This window comes from Lynx canadensis, chromosome B4 (genome assembly GCF_007474595.2).
Source record: "Lynx canadensis isolate LIC74 chromosome B4, mLynCan4.pri.v2, whole genome shotgun sequence".
In the NCBI taxonomy this organism is placed as follows: Eukaryota; Metazoa; Chordata; class Mammalia; order Carnivora; family Felidae; genus Lynx; species Lynx canadensis.
The window spans coordinates 98,686,205-98,708,008 of record NC_044309.1 but is presented as its reverse complement, the minus strand read 5'-3'; the positions used below and the strand labels follow the sequence as shown (position 1 = coordinate 98,708,008).

The window sequence follows — 21,804 nt, the reverse complement described above, 5'->3', positions numbered from 1 at the left end:
GGGTACAAGCCCTGCCCTTGGGCTCTGTGCTGACAGCTCAGATCCTGGAGCCTGCTTTGGATTCTGTGTCTCCCCCTCTCTCTGCCCTTTCCCCCACTGGTGCACACACACTCTCTCTCTCTCTCAAAAAGAAACATATAAAAATAAGTAAATAATTGGAAATGCAAATAAAGTGCCTGACCCAAAGTAGTCTCACAGTAAATAGTAGCTATTAACCGCCACTCCCGGCTGTCAAGGACCATGTATTTTCGTATTTGGATCTCTTCCCAACGCCTACTGCTTATTTGCGGATCGTAAAGATATTTATCGGATAAATGAGTGAATGACATCAGGAACAGACCAGTTGCACTCTGTGGCCAAATCCTGGAGTCCGGGATCCTAAATTAGACAGTGGGGCAGAAAGAACAATCTGGGTAAGAAGGCCTCCAACTTGCCCATAGTGCTGAACTACAATTCCCAGCATGCAACCAAACGCCGTGGTTGCAGTGCATCCCGGAAAATAAATCTCCGGCTTTCCATTGGCCACGCAGGAGAAGCGCTTGTAGTTTGCACAAATACGCGTGCTCTAGCGTACGTACGCACGGAGATTGCGCAGATCTCCTCGTGTGAGCTCTGCGGAACTCATTTTGAAAACATTTTCAAGACAAGAATCCGGTAGGATTTAAAAACAGTTCCACTTCCGGTAACACCGGAAGCAATTTGAAGATGGCGTCCTCCTTTTCTAGCGGGCAAGCCAACGCGGAGGGGAAAAGTGAATTTCGTAACAAGAAGCCGAAGCCGGAGAACCGAGGTGAGGTTGAGGGAGAACCGAGGTGAGGTTGAGGGAGAACCGAAGCCTGATATTTGGATATTGAGTTGCGATTGTTTTCTTTGGCTGTCTGGGGACGTGTAACGCTACCTTGAGTCTGCTTTGTGAAGTTGAGTACCTATCATTGCTGACGACTGGCGATGTTGGCCAGGCCTGCGGGACCGACTGGCGGGTATGGTGCCAGCCACGTGTTTCTGACCGCTTTTGCTAGAGGCCTTTCAAAGTGAAGATATTACAGAGTTTGTTTTCTGTAAAATGAGGAGGATTAAGAAATTGTGGAGGGCGCTGCGAGACCTTATACTTGCTTTAAGGCGGGGGCTGCAAGTTGACAAAATGAGGGGTGGAATGAAGTAGGTATAGGAGGGCCTTATGTACGTTATTGAATGCCGATAAAGGAAGCGTCTGATGTACAAGTGGCTGATAATGAAGCAGCTGATAATGAAGGAGTGAAACAGACATAGAGATACGGAGCAGGAGGTTATTTGGCGTGTTCTTAACCTTAGTTTGCCTGTTAGTGAAGAAATTTTGGAACATTTATCATTATTCCTCTTGGTCAGATGGCTAAAATATTAGACGACACAGCTCGCACTGTGTCTTCACAGACTTTAGACCGCCTTACTTTTAAATTGCCGTCTTGCTTTGTAGTCTGTTTTCATACATTTTCTTCAGTATGAAGGACAGGAAGAGGGGATAGAGAAGTAGCTCAAGACCTGAGCAACCAATCTTGTTTTAAGTGTTCAAAACCTTGGACTGTCATTCTGTAGGCATTAGGGAGGTATTAAAAGGAGTTTTGTTGCTGTTTTTAATTATGCAACGTACACGGAGTACTGTATGTGTACAGCTTGAAGAATAAAACCTACACGTTCCGGAGAAAGAACCATTACGCAGAAGCAGCATCACCAAAGTCCAAACCCCTCTAGCAGCACCTCTCAGATCATATTCTTTGCCCTCACAGGACGTGAAGTGACCATCCTGAATCGTGTTAGCAGTTTCTGTTTTCTTCGTAATCTTTCCAACTATGCACAAAATGGTTTGGTTTTGTCAGTTTTTGAATTTTATATGAATGCAAGAGGGCTGTAGACATTGTTCACATTGTTCTTAGGCTTAACTTTGTTTTTCTTATTCAGTCAAGAAGATACTGGTAGCTGTAGTTTATTCTTTTCATTTGCTGTTGACATTTCCTTCTGTGAACATACACATATCTGTATTTTCAGTCTACTGTTGGTGGACATTTGGATTGTTCGCATTGTTTGCTATTATAAGCAGTGCTCCTATAAACATCTTTTATGTCTCGCCTCATTTGCATGTTGAAGAGTTTCTCCAGATTATGTACATGGAATTGGAATCCGTGAAGGTTAGGGTATGTGGAGGTAATACTAAATCTTTCTCAAAGGGGTTGTGCCAGTTTATGCTCCCACTAGCAGTGGATGAGAGTTGTCATTGCTCTACGTCCCACACTAACACGTGATATTATCTGAATTTCAAATTTTTGTCATTTTGGTAAGTATGAAATGGTGTCTGGCCGGGGTTTTAATTTGAACTTTCCTTATTACACATCTTTGTACATTTTGGGGCTATTTACACCCCCTCTATTGTGAAACTCCTGTATATTTCTTTTGCCAGTTTTTTGTTTGTTTAATTTGTAGCTGTTTAACTTGTTTTTTGTTTAATCTGTAGCTGTCGAAATGTTTAAACCGGGTAGGGACTTGGGAAGATAATACATTTTAAGTAATCACAGTTGTAGAATTTGAGGTTTTGTTTTTTGTTGTTGTTGTTGTTGTTGTTGTTGTTGTTGTTGTTTAGGATATTGGGAAGTGAATAATATATGAAGACTAATTCTCTGTGATTTGAACCACAAATAGCAAAGTAGATACGAGTATTAGAAACGAAGCAAGTTTATGTGTGGTGGAGAACATGAACTACGTAGGCCCTTTTCTCAGACTTGGTGTGCATAAGAATCTCCTAGTGAGATTATTAAAACACAGATTCTTGGGCCTCATCCCAGAGATTCAGAATTGTTAGGTCTGAGCTGGAGCCCAAGAACTGGACATTTTTTAAAGTTTATTTATTTATTTTGAGAGAGAGAGACAGAGAGAGAACCAGCGGGGGAGAGGCAGAGAGAGGAGGACAGAGGATCTGAAGCAGGCTCCATGCTAATAACAGAGAGCCCGATGTGGGCCTCTAACTCTGGAACCATGAGACCATGATGTGGGTCGGAGGCTTAACCAACTGAGCAACCCAGGGGCCCCAAGAATCGCATTTTTGACAAACCCCTAGTTTATGCTGATGCTGCAGGCCTGTGGTTCATAATTTCGAGTAGTACTAAATTAAAGCATAGCTGTTAGATTTAAGAAATTGCTAAAATCCAGGACTAGGAGTTTTAATAAATGATGTGAGAGATCACTTACGGCGTTTAGGAGGCATTTTGTTTTATTGACAGGAGACCTAGACTGTATCACCTTTGTGTCCCCTTAGGCAAGTCACTAATATTTTCGGACTGAATGTCTTTTATAAAATGACAGTTGTCATGAAAGATGTACAGAAATAGGCATATGAAACCCCTTTGGGAAGCCTAAAACTCTTTACTAGTGATTAGTACCTGAGAGTGTACCCTGGAATATCAGCTTTTAAGTTTTACATGTGCACAAACACAAACATATGCATATATACGCACATATGCAGGCTCCAGTTCAGGAAAGTCTGAAAGATTATTTATATTGAAAATAGTGTTGTAAACAGAGTTGTATTTGAATCTTCAACTCTGAGATAGTGTAGTGCAATAGAAGTTTCTTGAGGACCCCAGTGTCTGTCAGGCATATGCTAATTACCGTGGATCCAAAGAGGGTCCCTGCTCTTAAGGACCTTTGTCTTATGAGGCTGAAGTATTTACACATAATTTTAATAGTGTGTTGGTAATAATGACAGAGGCATGTTCTTTATTGAAGAATCTAAAAAGCATGGGGACAGGAACTACAAGGAGAATAATTGGAAGCATGTAAATGTGTGCATGTAAGTGTTCAAAAAGTGTCCAAAAGAAGGGTAGAATTTTATGTGTACGTTTCTTCCCCTCTTTAGATGAATCGGAACTCCTCACTGTTCCTGATGGTTGGAAAGAACCAGCTTTTTCCAAAGAGGACAATCCCAGAGGACTCTTGGAGGAGAGCAGTTTTGCAACTTTGTTCCCAAAATACAGAGAGGCTTACTTGAAAGAGTGCTGGCCATTGGTACAGAAAGCCTTGAATGAACATGTATGCACATTTTATACATTTCTGTGAGATTTTGCCCTTATACCTTTACTTTCAAACAAGTATGGATGCTGATGGACTTTTCTATAAAGTAGTAGCATAACTGGTTAATTTAGTTCCTTTGGTATTTTAAACAGCCTGGATAGACGCTTTATTCTTATAATCCATTTGTTTTTAATTTTGTAATGCATTACTTTGAAATAGTCACATACCTTTAAAATTTTAGGGATCTCCTGGACTGTCTGAAAGTCACCTGTGACCTCCAGGTTTCAGGATGCCTGTTCTATACTGTGATTAGTTGCCATGTTTCTGTATAGTTAGAGTTGAGGCATGTTCCTGGATGATTGCTTAATTTTCATTTTATTTTTTTATTTAAAAAAAAATTTTTTTTTAACGTTTATTTATTTTTGAGACAGAGAGAGACAGAGCATGAACGGGAGGGTCAGAGAGAGAGGGAGACAGAGAATCCGAAACAGGCTCCAGGCTCTGAGTAGTCAGCACAGAGCCCGACGTGGGGCTCGAACTCACGGACAGTGAGATCGTGACCTGAGCTGAAGTCGGACGCTCAACCGACTGAGCCACCCAGGCGCCCCTTAATTTTCATTTTAAATGCAAGACGAGGATGTGGCCAACTTTCCCCTAGTTGTTGCCGCTGCCATGCCCCTCGAGCAGTGTATTTGCTTTTGTTTTTCAAACTGGATTGAAATCTGTTAGTGGAGCAACAAGTCCATTTAGTGGATATAACGAGCCTTTAAAAAGAAAAAGAATGTATCACATGTGGGTAAGGGTAAATACCATTTTGTACAGCTTTTGGCTCACTTACGTGTGTGTGGGGGGGGGCACATGTGCACACACCAGGTTGGGACATATGATGTAGTTCTCAACCATGTGACTGTTCTGGAGTTGTTTGTGCCCATTAAGTATTGGGGTGCTTCAGGAAACAGCAAGCATTTTACAGTGGTCTGCATCTAAGATTGAACTCTCGTAAACTCAGAGACCTGACCTTATGTTGAATTGTTCATCACTCACTATGTTGAAATACTCTTCAGAGGATGCTCTCAGTCAGAAATAGCATTTTAATTTGCTTTGTCAAATTCTGGCTCTTCATATTAAGATGAACGCATATATACATGCATAACGTTCCAATGATTGCATCCTTCTCAGTGTGTGAGGATTTGTTTTTAGTTTGTATTTAGCCAGTACAAACCAGCTAGAAAAAAAGTTTGAAAGAGAAAGTCTATTCTCACCCTAAGGAGCAGATCTACCGATCAGAGCTGGGTCCAAGATAGGGAAGCTATATGTAGCTTTACGTTTTTACCTTGGGTCTTCATTTGCCTTGATACATATTTTTTAGACTAGAAATAGTCTTTATTCCAATAAGGACAAAGTATTCTAAAGCCAAGTAAGTATAAATGGTTTCAGGTGCCAGAGTCTCTAACATTTTGAAATATGAAAGTAATCAAGTATTAATTATTTATATCAACTCCCCAGCTTCCTCACAGAGGGAGTTGATAGAATTTGAGAGAGCTTAATGTATAGTAATTAATAGTTTGATTAGGATAGGCTCTCTGGTTATCTAAGATCGAATTGATTTTTAGACAGTTGTGTATTTGCTCTTTCCTTGTTGCAGCACATTAATGCAACCCTGGACCTGATCGAGGGCAGCATGACTGTCTGTACAACAAAGAAGACTTTTGATCCGTATATCATCATTAGGGCCAGAGACCTAATAAAACTTTTAGCAAGGAGCGTTTCATTTGAACAGGTAAATTTAGAATTCCAAAACCTTTGTTTTGTTTGCATCAACATCAGAGACAACATATAACACTGCATGCCTCCCTCTTAGAGTTTTCATTTTTCGGCTTAGATTTCATTAGCCTGGGCCTTGAAAATGAATTTATTTGTAAAGAATATTGATGGAGTATTTTCTTTATTTTCCCAAAGGCAGTACGAATTCTTCAGGATGATGTTGCATGTGACATCATTAAAATAGGTTCTTTAGTAAGAAATAAAGAAAGATTTGTAAAAAGAAGACAACGTCTCATTGGTCCCAAAGGATCTACATTGAAGGTATTTTTTATCAGTGGAAAACTTAAGTGTCTTCCTCTGTCATTAGTTTTCCAGTGTACTGAACTTCAACTTACTGTTCTTTTGATAACAGGCTTTGGAACTGTTAACAAACTGTTACATTATGGTTCAGGGAAATACAGTTTCAGCCATTGGACCTTTTAGTGGCTTAAAAGAGGTGAGAACCATTTACTATCTTTAGTTAATTTTCAGCAGAGAACAAATTAAGTAATTTGGTTATAATACTTCATTGGATAATATATTGTTTTACAATTGTTATTCTTTTTTAGAATGTCCTTTGATTTACCATTAGTAAATAAATACTTTGTGCTTCATGTTATTTGAGGCAATCATCACTCTTAGATCCTAACATATTACGGCCAATCTTCGGCAACTAAAGAGGTATCCATTTCTGAATTAGAAGGTCTGCACATCATCACTCTTTCCACTACAAGTTTTAAATGGGTATTTAAGATTTTAGTCTATAGCACATATGGGAGATACGTAATTACATGTGATCAAATGATTGGAGAATTGAATAGTGATAATTGTTATTTGCAGTAACCTATATAAGCCAGTAAAGGTCAGAGTCTAAATAAACTTCTTTTCCTTTAAAATATATTTTGTTTTATTTGAATTTTAGTATAATGTTTACTTAATGTATTGATGAACTTTTTTTTTTTAACTTATCAAATTGAATGTTATGAGAAAATCTGTGGAGCAGATACACATTTCTGTTAACTCCATTTGCTGTCTGCTGTGAAGTATTGTTCCCTTTCCAGGACCTTTATTAGCAATTCTGTTGAACACCTTTCTCATAAATTATCTGCCCTTTTCTCATGTGGCAATAGGAACTTAAATAAATACTGTATAATTTTGTAAAATCTAAATATATTATTTAATTTTCACAGCAAAGCTATAAAATTGTATTTCCATATTATTTACATATTACAAATGAGAAAGCTGGAACAGGACAATTAAGTGACGTTCCCTTCCCATTATTTGAGGCCACATTTTCTGACTCTAAATCTAGCCTTCTCCCTAAACTACACAGTTCCAAAATGTTGCTGTATTAATTCTATATGTTACATTTTAGCTGTAAAGTTGAGACACTTCATTGTATCTAAGAGAGTTTTACTGTTATGAAGAATCTAGAAGTCACTCAGCAGTTGAAGGACTTCCTGTATTCAGTTTGGTAGCCATTGCCTAGTCCGTAGGATATGTTGCAGTATATTAATCCCCTTCCATTTAGTTTATTAAAATCTATGTAAGTGACTAATTGATTTTTCTTTGCAAATTTCAGGTACGAAAAGTAGTCCTAGATACTATGAAGAATATTCATCCAATTTATAACATTAAGGTGAGTGTTAATTATATATTATTATAACAGTGGTTGTCAGACTTCTTTTAGCTACAGAAACCTTTCTTGAAATTAAATCTTCTATGGAAGCCTAATGCACAAAACAGATGAACAGAACTATTTGGGGTAGATTAGAGATAGTTCAGCCTACTCAACTCTACCCAGTCCTGTTGTTATGTCTTTGGAGGCTTAGGTCTCTGGCCTACAGTCTGAAAACTGTTGAAGGGGATACTCAAACACATGACATAGTTTTTATACAGAGGAAATAAGCTTCATAGAAATGGTCGTAGATGATAAAAATCAGATTTTCTTGGATTATGGGCTTATTACTATATTTAAAGATGTGATCTTTCAGTATCCTGCCTTTTTCTGTTAAATAGAGTCTGGAATATTTCAGATTGGATTAAAACTTTTTTTCTTAATTTAACAGTCAAAATTATAAACTCTCTGAGAGAGATCTGTTACATCCCTGTGCACACAGGATTCGTGATGGTACTTGGAAATTTAATCATGCTGTAAGGGACTGTGAAGGGGTATTTATTAAGCAGTCCACTTAAATTTGATGAAGTTAAGTCACTCTTAGGGGTGCCTGGCGTGGTTCAGTTGGTTAAGCATCCAACTTTGGCTCAGGTCATGATCTCAGGGTTCATGGGTTCAAGCCCCACGTTGAGCTCTGTGCTGAGAGCTCAGGCCCTGGAGCCTGCTTCAGATTCTGTGTCTCCCTGTCTCTGCCCCTCCCCTGCTCGTGCTCTGTCTCTCTCTCTCTCTCTCTCTCTCAAAAATAAATAAGCACTTAAAATAAAAAATACATATATTTTAAGAAGTCACTAGTAAATTGGGGTGAAGGAATGATTTTGAGTTACTTTGGGACATTAAAAATAGAGCTAGTTTTGTATCTGATACCTGGTTTCCTTCCTTGGATGTTCCAATGTGTGCAGAAGTCAGTGGAGTGGGAGAAATGGGTTTTGTCTGATCATGAGAAAGTTTACGTTTTTCTTTTCCTGTGATAATTAAAGTACTACCAAAAGCTTCCTGCTTTCAGGGGACATTACTAATTAACTCTCCCTGCTACTATTAAAGTTGAATTTTAAGGGTTTTAATGAATTAATGGTTGAAAAGGTGAATTAGATTAGTCTCATTTTCATCTCAATTATTTTAACAGTTCTGCATTTCTTTTTATTTATTTATTTATTTATTTATTTTTTTCAACGTTTATTCATTTTTGGGACAGAGAGAGACAGAGCATGAACGGGGGAGGGGCAGAGAGAGAGGGGAGACACAGAATCGGAAACAGTCTCCAGGCTCTGAGCCATCAGCCCAGAGCCTGACGTGGGGCTCGAACTCACGGACCGCGAGATCGTGACCTGGCTGAAGTCGGACGCTTAACCGACTGCGCCACCCAGGCGCCCATTTTTTTTTTAATTAAAAAAAATGTGTATTCATTTTTGAGGGGGAAAGCGCAAGTCGGGGGTGGTGCAGAGAGAGAGAGGGAGACAGAGGATCTGAAGCAGGTTCTGTGCTGATAGCAGTGAGCCCGATGCAGGGCTCGAACTCAACGAACTGTGAGATCATGACCTGAGCTGAAGTTGTACACTCAACCGACTGAGCCACCCAGCTGTCCATAAAGCTTTTTTAAAATTTTTTAAAAACTGTTTCTGCATTTCTTAATCTAAATTTCTAATGGTTTTCTGAAGCTTAGTTTTAGATTACTTATTTTTTTATGGAATTGGTTTGCTCCTACTGTGGAGATTAAGAACTACTCTTTTTAATTTTGTTATTTATAGGAACAGTATTTATAATGTCTTGGTTTGACAAATATATGGCTTATAAAATTAAAAATTCTTACTTTGTTCATATATTGTCATGACTAAAGACCTTAATGATTAAACGAGAGTTGGCAAAAGATTCTGAATTAAGATCACAAAGTTGGGAAAGATTTTTGCCACAGTTCAAGCACAAAAATGTGAATAAACGCAAGGAACCAAAGAAGAAAACTGTCAAGAAAGAGTATACACCCTTCCCGCCACCACAGCCAGAAAGTCAGGTCAGTATTAAATGTTGAATTTCTTCACATGACGGGGGAGACCATTTTAATCTGTTTTGTCAGAAACTTCATGGAGAGTAATTTAGGTGGACTTTCTGTATGTGAGTGTGTATGTGTTCGGGTGCGTATAGGTGTAAGAAACTAAAGGTAAGTGTAAATAGACTTATTTTGAGCTGAGTGCGTGGGGTGGAGTGGCGGCTTCACGGTATGAGTGGTTGGTGTCACTTGTGTCCCTGCAGCCAATCCAGTCTCTGCACTTCCCATGGATACACACATTTAATGATTTAACCCTTAATGCTCTCACTCTGCGTCAGCACCATTCTTATGACCACATGCTATCTGACTGCTCAGTTTTGAGGTCTTTAAGTGATAATATCTATCATTTTTCTAAATTATGAATGTCTCTCATTTTAGCAGCTGTTTTCTGGCTCCTTTTTTTCCCCAAATTACCTTTTCTCTCTTGGCCATCACTGTTTCCTTCGTACTGCCTTTTCCTTCTATCATAGTTGTCCAGCAAAACTCTCAAACTTAATCAGTTCTAAAATTTGTTTTCTTTCCCATAATGTGGCTAGTGAACACAGCTGGAAAAAGTCTTCTCTTTGGACTGTATCCACTATAAATTCACGTTTCCAGCCTCAGATAGGTCCTCACCGTTGTCTGGTAGTTCTGTGCATCCTCTTAATTCTTGAAGCACCCCTCCTACTCCTACCTGATGACCCTGCATTTCAGTTTATGGAAGTATTTAAGACCATCAGGTGAGAACTCCTTCAACTTCCTTTTCTCTCACCTGTAATTTTTTTTTTTTTCCCATCTGCACCCAGTCCTTTCTTTACCTGTTCTTTGAATTCTGTCTTCACCTGTCTCCTAAGGGATCTTACTTCATAATTCACTCTCTTGGCTATATCTTAAAGTCTTTCCTCTCTACTAGTTCTTTGTTCTCAGCATGTAGACACATCCCCTTCTGTGTTGAAACAGCCTGCTGTATATTCCATGGACACATCACCTCCTTTCCTATCCCTGTGCTTTTTGCATGTATTTCCTTTAGCTTAGAGTATATTTCCTTTTCATGTCACTGCCTTTATGAATTAGTCAGATTTTTGACTTCACTGTCTTCACCTCAAGGACACTGTGCCTTTTTTAGGAAATGATTTCTCATCTACCTTATTTCTCATGTAATTATAAATACTGCTTTCAACAGGTTGATAAAGAATTGGCTAGTGGTGAATACTTTCTGAAGGCAAGTCAAAAGAAGCGACAGAAAATGGAAGCCATAAAGGTAAGACTCTGTCTAGCTCACAACATTGATAGTACAATTCACAGAAACTTAAATTCCTACTTAACTATAAATTGTGTTCTCTAATGTATTTTTTTTATTAATAACGCAGGCTAAACAAGCAGAAGCTGTCAGTAAGAGACAAGAGGAAAGAAACAAAGCTTTTATTCCACCTAAAGAAAAACCAGTTGTGAAACCGAAGGAAGGTAAGTGCTCGTTTTCCAATTCTTGATGTGATATGAAAGTCTGTTTTTGAAAAGTAAACCCATATGAATGTCTGAATCTCTTTGAATGTTAACTAAAGAAATAACCATCTTTCATCAGTTCTCTTGCTGCTTCATTAATCATTAATCCTAGGGACAGGAGACCACTGAAGTGTTTTATAATTTATTAGCAGCTGATGCCTATTTCAGAGTCTCCAGATTGACAGTCCTCTCCTAACTCTGATTGTGCTGGAGAAGGACTCTTCATTGTGAAAGTTCTAAACCAGGGCAGTGAATCCTCTGTAGAGATCAAAGTAACGAAAGCAATGAGGTCCCCAAGCTCTGTTATCATGCCTCTCAGAAAGAGCTTATCAGAAGTTACGCTTTTCTTCTCTTTACTTATGTGATCTGTGGCTTAAAGTTTGATTCCTGTATTATTAACGATGGATTTCTGATCACCTTGGGCTAAAGGACACCATCAAAGTAGTAGGAAGGTCTTAGGGGCTGTTAAAAGGACACTCCGTGAAAACAGTGTTCTGTCTTCTCTTTTCCATTCCTAGTCTCATTTGATCCATCCTGCCCTCTTCTGTGTTCTCTTTCCCACTAGTAACACCTGTACTCTTCCCTAAGTAATTTTCCGAAGTAGCCAGTGGCACAGTGAGGGGAGGGAAGTCACTGGTATTGTTGTACGTGACCTATTGGTCAAGACCAGACATGACGTTTCTATTTTAGTTTCCTGTATTACATCAGTGTTAATAGCTTTAAAAGTACTGTATTCTTCTATGTATGTCACTGGTTATATAAAAGTTAAAAATGTCATAAACATTAAAATTTGCAGTTTGTTCAGCCTGTGAGTTTTCTGCTTAGGACGTTGTTCAGTAGCCAGTTTAATCTCAGTTTATGATGATTTAAAATGTAGCTGTTTCACTGTAGTGGAGGCTTTAAGTCTCTGCTCCTCAAGTTGCTGGGAAGTTTGTCTGATGATATTTTAGCTGGTGATTCTCTTATGCTCTGAACACTGTCCTTTACATGGTGAGGAAAAGTTGCATTTTTGTCTCCTCCTTTGTCTTTGTTGTTCAGGCTTTTGGCATTGATGGTTGGATTCTGTTAGGAGGATCTCCAAATATGCTCAGATTATTGTCTTTATTACCAAAATCTTGTTAAATGAAATACTGCTAGTCATTCATTGAACTAATATTTGGAAAACTTTGAGTTTTTATGTGTGGTTTTAGATGAAGTAGATTTGACCTAAAGCTTCATGATTAGTTAATTAAAATTCAAGCTGGAAGGGCTACGTGGTAATATTCTTCTTGAAATGTAATTTCAAAGTATTTTAGTGTGCAGAATTGGAAATTGGCATATTAATGAGTACTCTAAAGTTCCAAAATATCGGAAAGAATATAAGTAAAAATAATCCAATCTCAAGTACAATTTAGGGGTAAAAATGAAGTTTTAATATTGTTGAATTCAGTGATTTGTTCAGATAGCTAAACTATAATGCCATTTTCATGTGTACCTTCATTAATGTACTTATAAAGTAATTTATGATTTTTTTTCTCTTAAATGTCTAACATTCCTTTAGGCAGGTACTTTATATTTTACAACATGACCTTTCACTTATTACAGTACTCTGAAGTTACTGTACCAAATACATATTCTTTATGTTTTATTTGGTAAAGCATAAAGAATTACATATGTTGTTTTTAATTTGTCTAGCTTCTACCGAAAATAAAATTGATGTGGCTGCCATCAAGGAAAAGGTTAAGAAAGCAAAGAATAAGAAACTGGGAGCTCTTTCAGCTGAAGAAGTTAAGCTTAAAATGGAAACAGATGAAAAAAAGAAGAAGAAGAAAAAGTAACACTAAATAAACCCCCTGAACTAGAACTCATTAAGCTATCTCCTTTTGTAAAGGATTTTGAGATACTAGGATGTTCGTAGCCTTATGTGTGAGAAGAATACCCTGATCACATTTTTCTAGTTTGTGTCATTCTTCAAATCAGTGTTTATATAAACAGCTGTGTCTTTATAAATATAAATTATTGTATTCTCTGTGTGTGAGTTTTTAATTTTAATGCTGCAGAGTGGTATGTATGTCCTTGTATACCATGCACCTTTTCTGTTTTGGCATGTTTGCCTAAGCATATTAGGTGTAATTTTTTAGGTTGTTTATGTAACGATCTTTTTAGAATGTGGCTATTGTAATTATCCATCAAATCCAGTATTTGCTGCCACTGTTTAGTCTTTACATATAATCATGTCCCACAACTTGGTTTTGAGGAAGATAAATACAGATTTTGCAGTGCTGTCTCTAATGATAATGAGTAAACATTAGGTTTCTTTTTATAATCTTACTTTATATTATGTTTAAGATTAAACAACCCATAAGCAAAAAGCAAAAGCAAAAGCCTCTTAAATCCCTTAATTACTCTTTTGAGTCTGGGAAAATGGGAAACCAAAGACCTCAAATTGCAAGAGAGTGGGGAAAACCAGATGTTTAGCATGGAAGCAGCATGCAGCAAGTTATGTAGAAATGTTTTTACTAATGAGGGCCAGTGGAGTCGTTTAGAATCACCTAAATCTAGCACATTCATTTTGTAGTTTTAGAAGCTGAGACACACACACGGGCTGAGTTACTTACTGAAAGTCACAGCTGTGGCAGCCTGAAAACAATACTTATTCACAGAAAAGTGGGAAGTAAAAATGAGTTTATTCTAGAGTTAGGAAGTTGAGACTTTTTCTTTTGATGAAGGGTTTATTGCAACATTTTTTTCTGAAATATTTTAAAAGAAATAAATACAACCAACTGTTATTTTTTTAAAGCCATACATGAATGAGTTGCGGTTTTTTTCTGGATTTAGTTCAAAAGAACTGAGGGTATCTGTGCTTGACCCAAATGGTCATTATGACACCCAATATTAGGATTGGTGGACTAACAATGAGAAAGAGAGATAAGTTCCTGTTGCGCACAGATACTGGCCAGTCAGGATACACAATAGAGTAGTAACCTGTGAAACAAACATCAGATGTGCTCTTAAATGTTGTTTCTCATAATGCAGTAATATAATTCACATCGATCTAATGGAACAGTTAAAAGATTTGTATACATACGTGTGACTTTGTCTCGTTGTGGGTTAACTGTGGAGTCAGAAGAAAGAAAAAATACGTACATTTAAAATTTTATTTTAAAAAGCCAAGTTGCTATTTATAACCATTAACTTGCTTTGACTTTATTGCAGTGTTTTTTAAACATTAAGATTTTTTTGTACTAACTATACTAATTTGACATTTTTAAGTTGACTTTATTTATAAACTTTTTATATACTACTATAAGTGGAAAATCATTTTACATACCACAACTAGCAGATAATAAATACAATCAAAATGAAAATTAAACCATGAGAATTGAAAAATAAAGAATTACATATTAGGAACAGTCAATGTGAGCAATGTATTAAAATATTTTCCTGGAAATATGTTCTTTCCCAAGAAGAATGATACTATTTATGATCAGTCAGTGATAAAGAGACCGTGACCTCGCTCTCCGTCATTCCAGTATGTCATTAAATTGTCAATAGGGATTTGGCTCTCCTGTCATAATTATTCCTCTCCTTTTACTGAGCTTTATTCAGATTTTGACATTCAGAGCACTAGGTAGAAAATTCTACATCTGCCTTAGCCTTCATGATACTTTTTTTATTAAATAGATGACGTTTCCATGCCAGTTGTATGCCAGCTGCTGTTGAATTCTGTGGGACTCTGGCAAGTACTTCTGGGTACTTGTGAGCATCCCTGCTTGGGCTTTGGTGAATTACAAGGAAGCTGCCGCTGCTCTACCTTTTTTGGCAGTTAATACCATGAAATCAAGGATGTGCTGTGCTAGTTATATTTTTTCTTACATACACGTTTTTTAAATGTTAAATATTCAACTCTTGAATATCGAGACAAATGGACATTCATGCACTAGCTAAAATCATCCCGTGTACCACTGATATACCCAGCACATTATGTAAAAACCATGCTGATTTGGCCTCCATGGGTATTTATTGAACCTGCCAACAGTACCTAAAGGACCAGAAAGGAATTTGTTCCTCCAATATTTACCATAATTTGTCAAAGATGGAATCTGTTAAAAGCTTTTATTTTTTTAATGTTTATTTTTTGAGAGACAGAATGCAAGCGGGGGAGGGGCAGAGAGAGAAAGAGACATAGAATCTGAAGCAGGCTCCAGGCTCTGCATTGTCAGCACAGAGCCTGACGGGGGGCCTGAACCCACAAACCTCAAGATCATGACCTGAGCGGTCTGCTCAACCAACTGAGCCACCCAGGCGCCCCTGTTAAATGAAAGCTTCTGTCCTCTAACCCTTACCCCCATGCAAATTAGCATGTTTTCCCTTTATTTTTCTTAAGAGCCCAGGAGCTTTTCATTCTTGGACCACAGCCTTAATTTTCTGAAGTTTCAGAGGCCATTTCAAGATACATCTAAAACGAAAAGCTAAAAAGCCAAAAGGAGGTTTTCTTGTCATTGTGGAGGTGGTGTTACTAATTATCTAGATTTTTAAAGAGAAGGAATGATTTTTTTAAGGAAACATACATCCAGATTAGTGCTTATTTGCCAGCCAGACTAGGGTAAAAGTGAATTACGCATAATTCCTACTTGTTTGGAATTTAGAATCCAGCAGGAAAGACAGTGAACCAGTGGCAACAATTAAGTTACTCTTTAAATAATTTAAAATAATTGTCTCAGTTTTCACCACAGATTTTAAAGAAGCATCATGAGAATCGTTCATGGGCATAAAAAGTCTCAAAGTTTGGGGATAAAGAAAACACCAAGAGTCAACTCAACATTTGGGAGTTGAGTTTGGGAGGATGTATTTGTGGATAATAGGTAATATTTATTGAGTGCTACTGTATGCTAGGCTCTTGTTCTAAATAGAAGTATTTTTTTCTTTTTTCATTGATTTGTTTCACCAAACCTGTGAAGAGGCCCCACCATCTACATTCTATTGCTGAGGAAATCTGTTCAGACAGTTGCCCCAGGTCACGGTGGAACTGGAAATTGAAGTTGGGCATGTGGTTTTTAAAATGCATGGTTCTAGGGCGCCTGGGTGGCTCTCAGTTGGTTAAGTGTCTGACTCTTGACTTCGACTCAGATCACGATCTCGTGGCTCCTGAGTTCAAGCCCCGCATCAGGCTCTGGGCTTGCAGTGCGGAGCCTGCTTAGGATTTTGTCTCCCTCTCTGCCCCTCCCCTGCTTGCTCTCTATCTCCCTCTCAAAATAAAAATAAAATGTGTGGTTCTAACTCCTACTTTATACTGCCTCACTTGGAAAAAAATAATATGCTTTGTAGTGTAACAGCACGAAAGGAAATAGTTGATAGGTTGATACTCTGAGGAGATGTTTGTCGCATAGAGGCTGCACTTTACTAAGTTCTCTTAACAAAACTGCTGTGAATGAAATAAAGGATGGTCGAACTGGGAGAGAGGTGACTGGCTCAGAAAGCTTGATCGAAAAAGCGTTGCTGTACTGGGATTGAAGATGACAACTCAGTGTTTACAAATCAGTTGTTTTGATCTTGCTGGAATTCAGCAAACCTTGGGTCTACAGCTCCTATCTTCTTAGTCACTTTTTGTGGTAATGATTAGAGCTACAGAAGAAGGCTATTCTTTGCTTCCCTAAGTTTCCCTTAAATATATGTTCATTACTAGGACAGTAAGCCATTGGTTTGATTGCTGCCTGATGCCAACTTCCATGAAAACAGCTATTAGGGGAAAGCAAACATTTGCATTCTTAGCTCTGTAGAAAGTTCTAATAGTTTCAAACACATTGTATTATTGGTAGAGTTTTCCTTTTACTCACTGCAGAGATTATCCAAACACTTGTCATCATTGGGGCAGGCACTGCAGGTGGACCCTTCTCTGTATGGCCAACTTCTGTATTGTCTATAAAGTAGAAAAAAAGCTGTCCATTAGGAGAGGTGGGTTTTTGTTGTTGTTGCAATGAAATTTGCTACTCATCTTTTCTGCAGGATGGAAGTCCACAGATTCAGAGGGTTGGTGAGGGAAGCGGAAATAGAAGCCTGTTCATATTTGCAGAGTTCCCTCCATGGGACTATGTCTGTGAACCTTTGAGAGCAAGAGACAGAGAGACAGAGAGACAGAGAGACAGCATGAGCAGGGGAGGGGGAGGGAGAGAGGGAGACACAGAATTTGAAGCAGGCTCCAGGCTCACAGCTGTCAGCACAGAGCCCGATGCAGGGCCTGAACCCACGACCTGTGAGATCATGACCTGAGCTCAAGTTGGACGCTTAACTGACTGAGCCACCCAGGCACCCCAAAACAGTTTCAGTAGAGGTTAGTGAAAATAAAGATGTAACTTTTCTAATCCAAGTTCATGGACTCAACTCCCCTCCCCTAATACTTTAGAAACTTTTTTTAGAAACTTTTTTTTAGAAACACCTTTAAGAAACTTTGGTTAAGAACCAAAGTTAAGGACACATTACTTTCATTAACACCTCCTTTCCAACCCAAAATATGTGTTCTAATCTTATTTGGCTCCCAATTAATTTAGGTTGTTTTAGAAACTCTGTTTATCCTCATGCTTGCTTTACACTGTGGGAAACAGTCAAAGGAATATAGTGATTCTGATAATAATTGCCCAAAGTGCACATTAATCTGGGGATATTTTCATTGTTAAAAAGCACCATACTCTTTGAGAGGGCAAGTTCTAGAATAAAATCATTTATCCTATTTCATTCTTTGTTGAATTGTGAAAACTATACAGAGGGAGAAATTACTACTTCAAAAACTGGCTAAAAACAAAAAGCAGTTGTGAATTCTAGGGAAATGGCACAATTCATCCTGAGAGAAACATGCTATTGGAAAGGCCTGGATTTGTCTGGATAGGAACAATTGACACAAAGTGCCCTGATGTATTCTGTCCATAAAGAAGCAGGAAGTTTTACTGTTTCCCCTGGCAGCCTGAGGGAGAAAGGGTTGGGGCCCTGGGACTGAGGAAAAGACTTTTTTTTTTTTTTTTTTTTTTTTTTTTGAGTAATCTCTTTGGCCAACATGGGACTCGAACTCAAGACCCTGGGTCACATGCTCTACTGACTGAGCAGCCAGGCCCCCTGAGAGAAGATCTTTAAAGAAAAAGATAAATATGAGTAAGGGTTCTCAAAGGGTGTATTCGTACCCTGTAGATACTACATAGTCAAGGTTGTCATTTCCTCTTCTGTGCTATAATCCTTTCTCCCACTAATCACAAGATAGCCTTGCTCAGAGGGGCCCAGGGGCTTGAAGAGAGAGTTGTGTATGTGAAAACTGCAGATCAGAATGACCCGTAGCAGCTAGGAGGAGGGGCCAAAACCAGTCTGGGCAATGAATGACTCCAGAGATTGAGTTACAGGTGACTGGAGAATTAAGCACCCTGCACCCCACTCTTAGGAAATCTCAGAAGTATGGAGAGGCTACTGGACTTCCTAGAATTATGTGGGCTAATCATGTGACTTTTTGTACATGGAAGGAGGAAAACAAGCTGAGAAGGCAGAAGATAATGAGGACATCCCTAACTGGTCTCTGTGCTCCTCCCTTATGCCCTCCAATCCATTTCCCACATGTCATTCAGAGTGATCTCCAAATGTAAGGCAGGTCTTGTCACTCCCTTGCTGAAAATACTTGGATGATTCCTCTTGGGATGTGAATAAAGTTAAATTTACCATGGCCTACACTGCCTTGCAAAGGCTGAACTGCCTCCTTCCCCGTTTCATCTGATTCAGTGATGCAAGTACCCTGACCTGTTTTTGCATCCTTTCCACAGAAGCTTTTCAGGTGTTTTCTGCAGCAGACATCTGTTCCTGAAGTTCTTCACGAGTCTGGTTCCTTTCTAATCTTCATGCCTGTGCTTAAATACATCATTTTATCCAACAAAGGGTCCTGCCAATTGATAGTGTTGATTACAGTATCATATTGTATTTCCTTCATTACTCCTATCATAATGCAGTTTATTGTCTATCTGCCCCATAGATATTCCATAGAAATAGAAATTCCATAAAAGCAGGGACTGTGTCTGGCTGGTTCTCCTTTGCATCTCAGTATACAAATATTTGTTGGATGATTGTATGAATCCACTTATTTGTATGAATAAATGAATGTTAACTCTATAGAAGCATTAAAACTGGTTATAAGCTTTACAACTTCTTGTTTATAACACTAAAAGGCAAATAAAGTCAGGCTAAACCAGGAGAATTTCCATTTGTGCCTTTTTATTATAACAACAATAGTAACTATGAATACTTCTCTAATAATCTCAAATAATGTAATACCATTGCCAGGTATTAGATATAGTTGGTGTTTTACATAACTTTCTTGTTTAATTTTCATAGCTACTTGATAAGTAGCTGGTGCTATTATTATCCCAATTTTTTACAGAGGAAACAGATTCAGAGAGGTTAAGTAACTTGTCCAAGGTCAAGTGAACCAAAGTGGTGGGTTCTCAAGACCCTGTATCGTAACCATTAAGCTATATAAATGTCATGAAGAGTCACCATTGATTGATTTAATGGCTTTGGCTAGTTTTTCCTAGGTTTTCCTTGTTTTTTGACTTACGGATTTTAGGTCAAAGCTATTCTCTTCTGAATGACACCTGCTTTTAATCCTTTTACCCCACCTACACTCAATCAGACTATCCAACGTTTCTTCAGAACATTACTTCAGGGAAAGAAAGAGAGGCTTCCTCTAACAAATCTTCTGGAATCGCAAAGATTGGTAAAATCCAAACATAATTCTAGGGCAACAAATTAAAGAAAAAGATTGGTGTATATATGGCAAAGAGTTAAAGCTTTAAAATATAAACAACTACCATAAATCATTAAGAAAATCACTCTGGTAGAAAAATGAGCAGACCATATGGTTCACAAAAGAAGGAATGTAAATAGGCAATCAGGTGAAAATTTATAATCACCAGTGGTCAAAGAGATGCAAAAGAAACATAAAATAACAGTTTCTCTCAAATTAGAAAATACTAAAAAATTATAATATCCAGTACTAATGAAGAAGTATAAATTGATATATGCCTTCTCTCCATTGGGCCTGATCAGGATGTTGACCTTGGCCATGTCAATGTCATAGAGCTTCTTCAGAGCCTGTCTGATCTGATGCTTGGTGGCACCACAATGAACACAAGTGTTTTGTCTTCTACTTTCTTCATGGTCCACTTGGTAGTCGGGGGAACTTGATGATGACATAGTGGTCAAGCTTGTTTCTCCCGGGAGCACTCATTCAAAGATACTTGGGCTGCATTCAGAGACTCAGTGTCTTGGGCCATTGGAAGGTAGCTGACATGTGGATCTTTTTTTTAAGTGCTGTGAATGTCTTTCAGCACCACTTTCTTGGTCTTCAAAGCCTTTGCTTTGGCTTTGGGAGGGGCAGAGACTTCCTTCTTCACCTTTGGCATCATCTTCATGAAAGAGTACTCTCATATTTTTATAATTATTGATATCTCGTTTAAAATTTTAATGATGTGGAAAATGCTCATGGTATAATTTTAAGTAAAAAGTAGAAACTGTGCATTTCCAGTATGATATCCATTTTCTAAATAATGTGTATGATGCATAAGCATACATATAGAAGTTTAAAGAAAGGTGGGGGGAGGGGCGCCTGGGTGGCTTAGTTGGTTGAGCGTTGAGTGTCCGACTTTGGCTCAGGTCGTGATCTGGCAGTTCAAGAGTTCCAGCCCGCGTTGGGCTCTGTGCTGACAGCTCAGAGCCTGGAGCCTGCTTTGGATTCTGTGTCCCCCTCTCTCTGCCCCTTCCCCACTCATGCTTTGTCTCTATCTCTCAAAAATGAATAAATGGTAAGAAAAAAAAAAAGAAAGAAAAGAAAAGAAAGGTGGTAGGTGGCATATCATGGGTCTACTCTGTTTTCCAAAGGGAGAAAAATTGTATCCGTTTCAAAAACAAAACTTTCAGAAGTAAATGAAATAAATTACATAAATTGAGAAATTTAATTCTCAATTTATTTTTGCTTTGAAAATTCTGTATAACATGCCAAGTTTTTAATAAACCAATAGAGTAACATCAGTCCTCCTATTCCGTGGTATTATTACCATTTCCAATTAATCTATGTCCCTGCAAACATTTTAGTGTTGCCACTCTAAACATATATGTTGCGTGTGTATTTATATAGCATTTGTAAGGGGTGCACACAGACACACAAACACACATGTATATATTTTTTTTAAATGTACCAGATGTTAATGGAGTAGATCTCTGGGTTAGAGGAATTAAGGGGATATTAATTTTCTTTTTTACCCTTTCTTTATTATCCTAATTTTCTGTAATGAAGATTAATACTTCTAAAAAAGATTTAAGAAGTTTTTCTTAGAAGAATCGATTTGGGTACTTACCCTGGTCCGTAGTTGCATATGAAAAGCGCTCCGTGGGAAATACCAGTGCCATGAACGCTGGGACAATACTGTACTGCACAGCCCACTTTGTAACTAGCCGCCCAAACAACCTGAAATAAGGATTTGTAGCGAGAGAGAGAGACAATAAAGTGAACATTGGAGTATGATTAGGACTTCATAAATGTGGTGAGGTGTGTTCACTCTTGTTTAGGTGGAGCAGTTATTACCAGGGGACTCCTAGGTGCTGAGAACTCAGTTAGAAACAAGACTTGTAATTATTATTGGGGTGTGAGTGTGTGAAATAAACATATAAATGATACTAAGATCATTTTGGCATTTGAAATAAAATAGAGAGTGCTGGGGTGAGGGGCCCATCCTGAGAGCCCAGAGAAGGGGCGCTT

At 38.2% G+C, this 21,804-nt stretch overlaps 2 protein-coding genes across 2 annotated transcripts in view; one reads left to right on the top strand and one right to left on the bottom strand.

Moving 5' to 3' along the window:
- Positions 1 to 660: 660 nt before the first annotated feature.
- Positions 661 to 14,683, top strand: KRR1 (KRR1 small subunit processome component homolog). Its single transcript, XM_030323268.1, has 10 exons — positions 661 to 790; positions 3,884 to 4,056; positions 5,684 to 5,818; positions 5,998 to 6,123; positions 6,215 to 6,298; positions 7,424 to 7,480; positions 9,354 to 9,524; positions 10,723 to 10,800; positions 10,910 to 11,003; positions 12,717 to 14,683. The coding sequence occupies exons 1-10, from the start codon at positions 706 to 708 to the stop codon at positions 12,857 to 12,859; spliced, it is 1,146 nt and encodes a 381-aa protein (XP_030179128.1). The 5' UTR covers positions 661 to 705; the 3' UTR covers positions 12,860 to 14,683.
- Positions 12,772 to 21,804, bottom strand: part of GLIPR1 (GLI pathogenesis related 1) — a 29,460-nt gene continuing 20,427 nt past the window's right edge. The window contains exons 5-8 of the mRNA XM_030323269.1: positions 21,404 to 21,513; positions 16,859 to 16,941; positions 14,110 to 14,136; positions 12,772 to 14,006 (exon numbers count right to left, since the gene is read on the bottom strand). Coding sequence (XP_030179129.1) covers positions 13,861 to 14,006; positions 14,110 to 14,136; positions 16,859 to 16,941; positions 21,404 to 21,513 — 366 coding nt within the window. The 3' untranslated portion in view covers positions 12,772 to 13,860. The remainder of the gene's footprint in view (positions 14,007 to 14,109; positions 14,137 to 16,858; positions 16,942 to 21,403; positions 21,514 to 21,804) is intronic.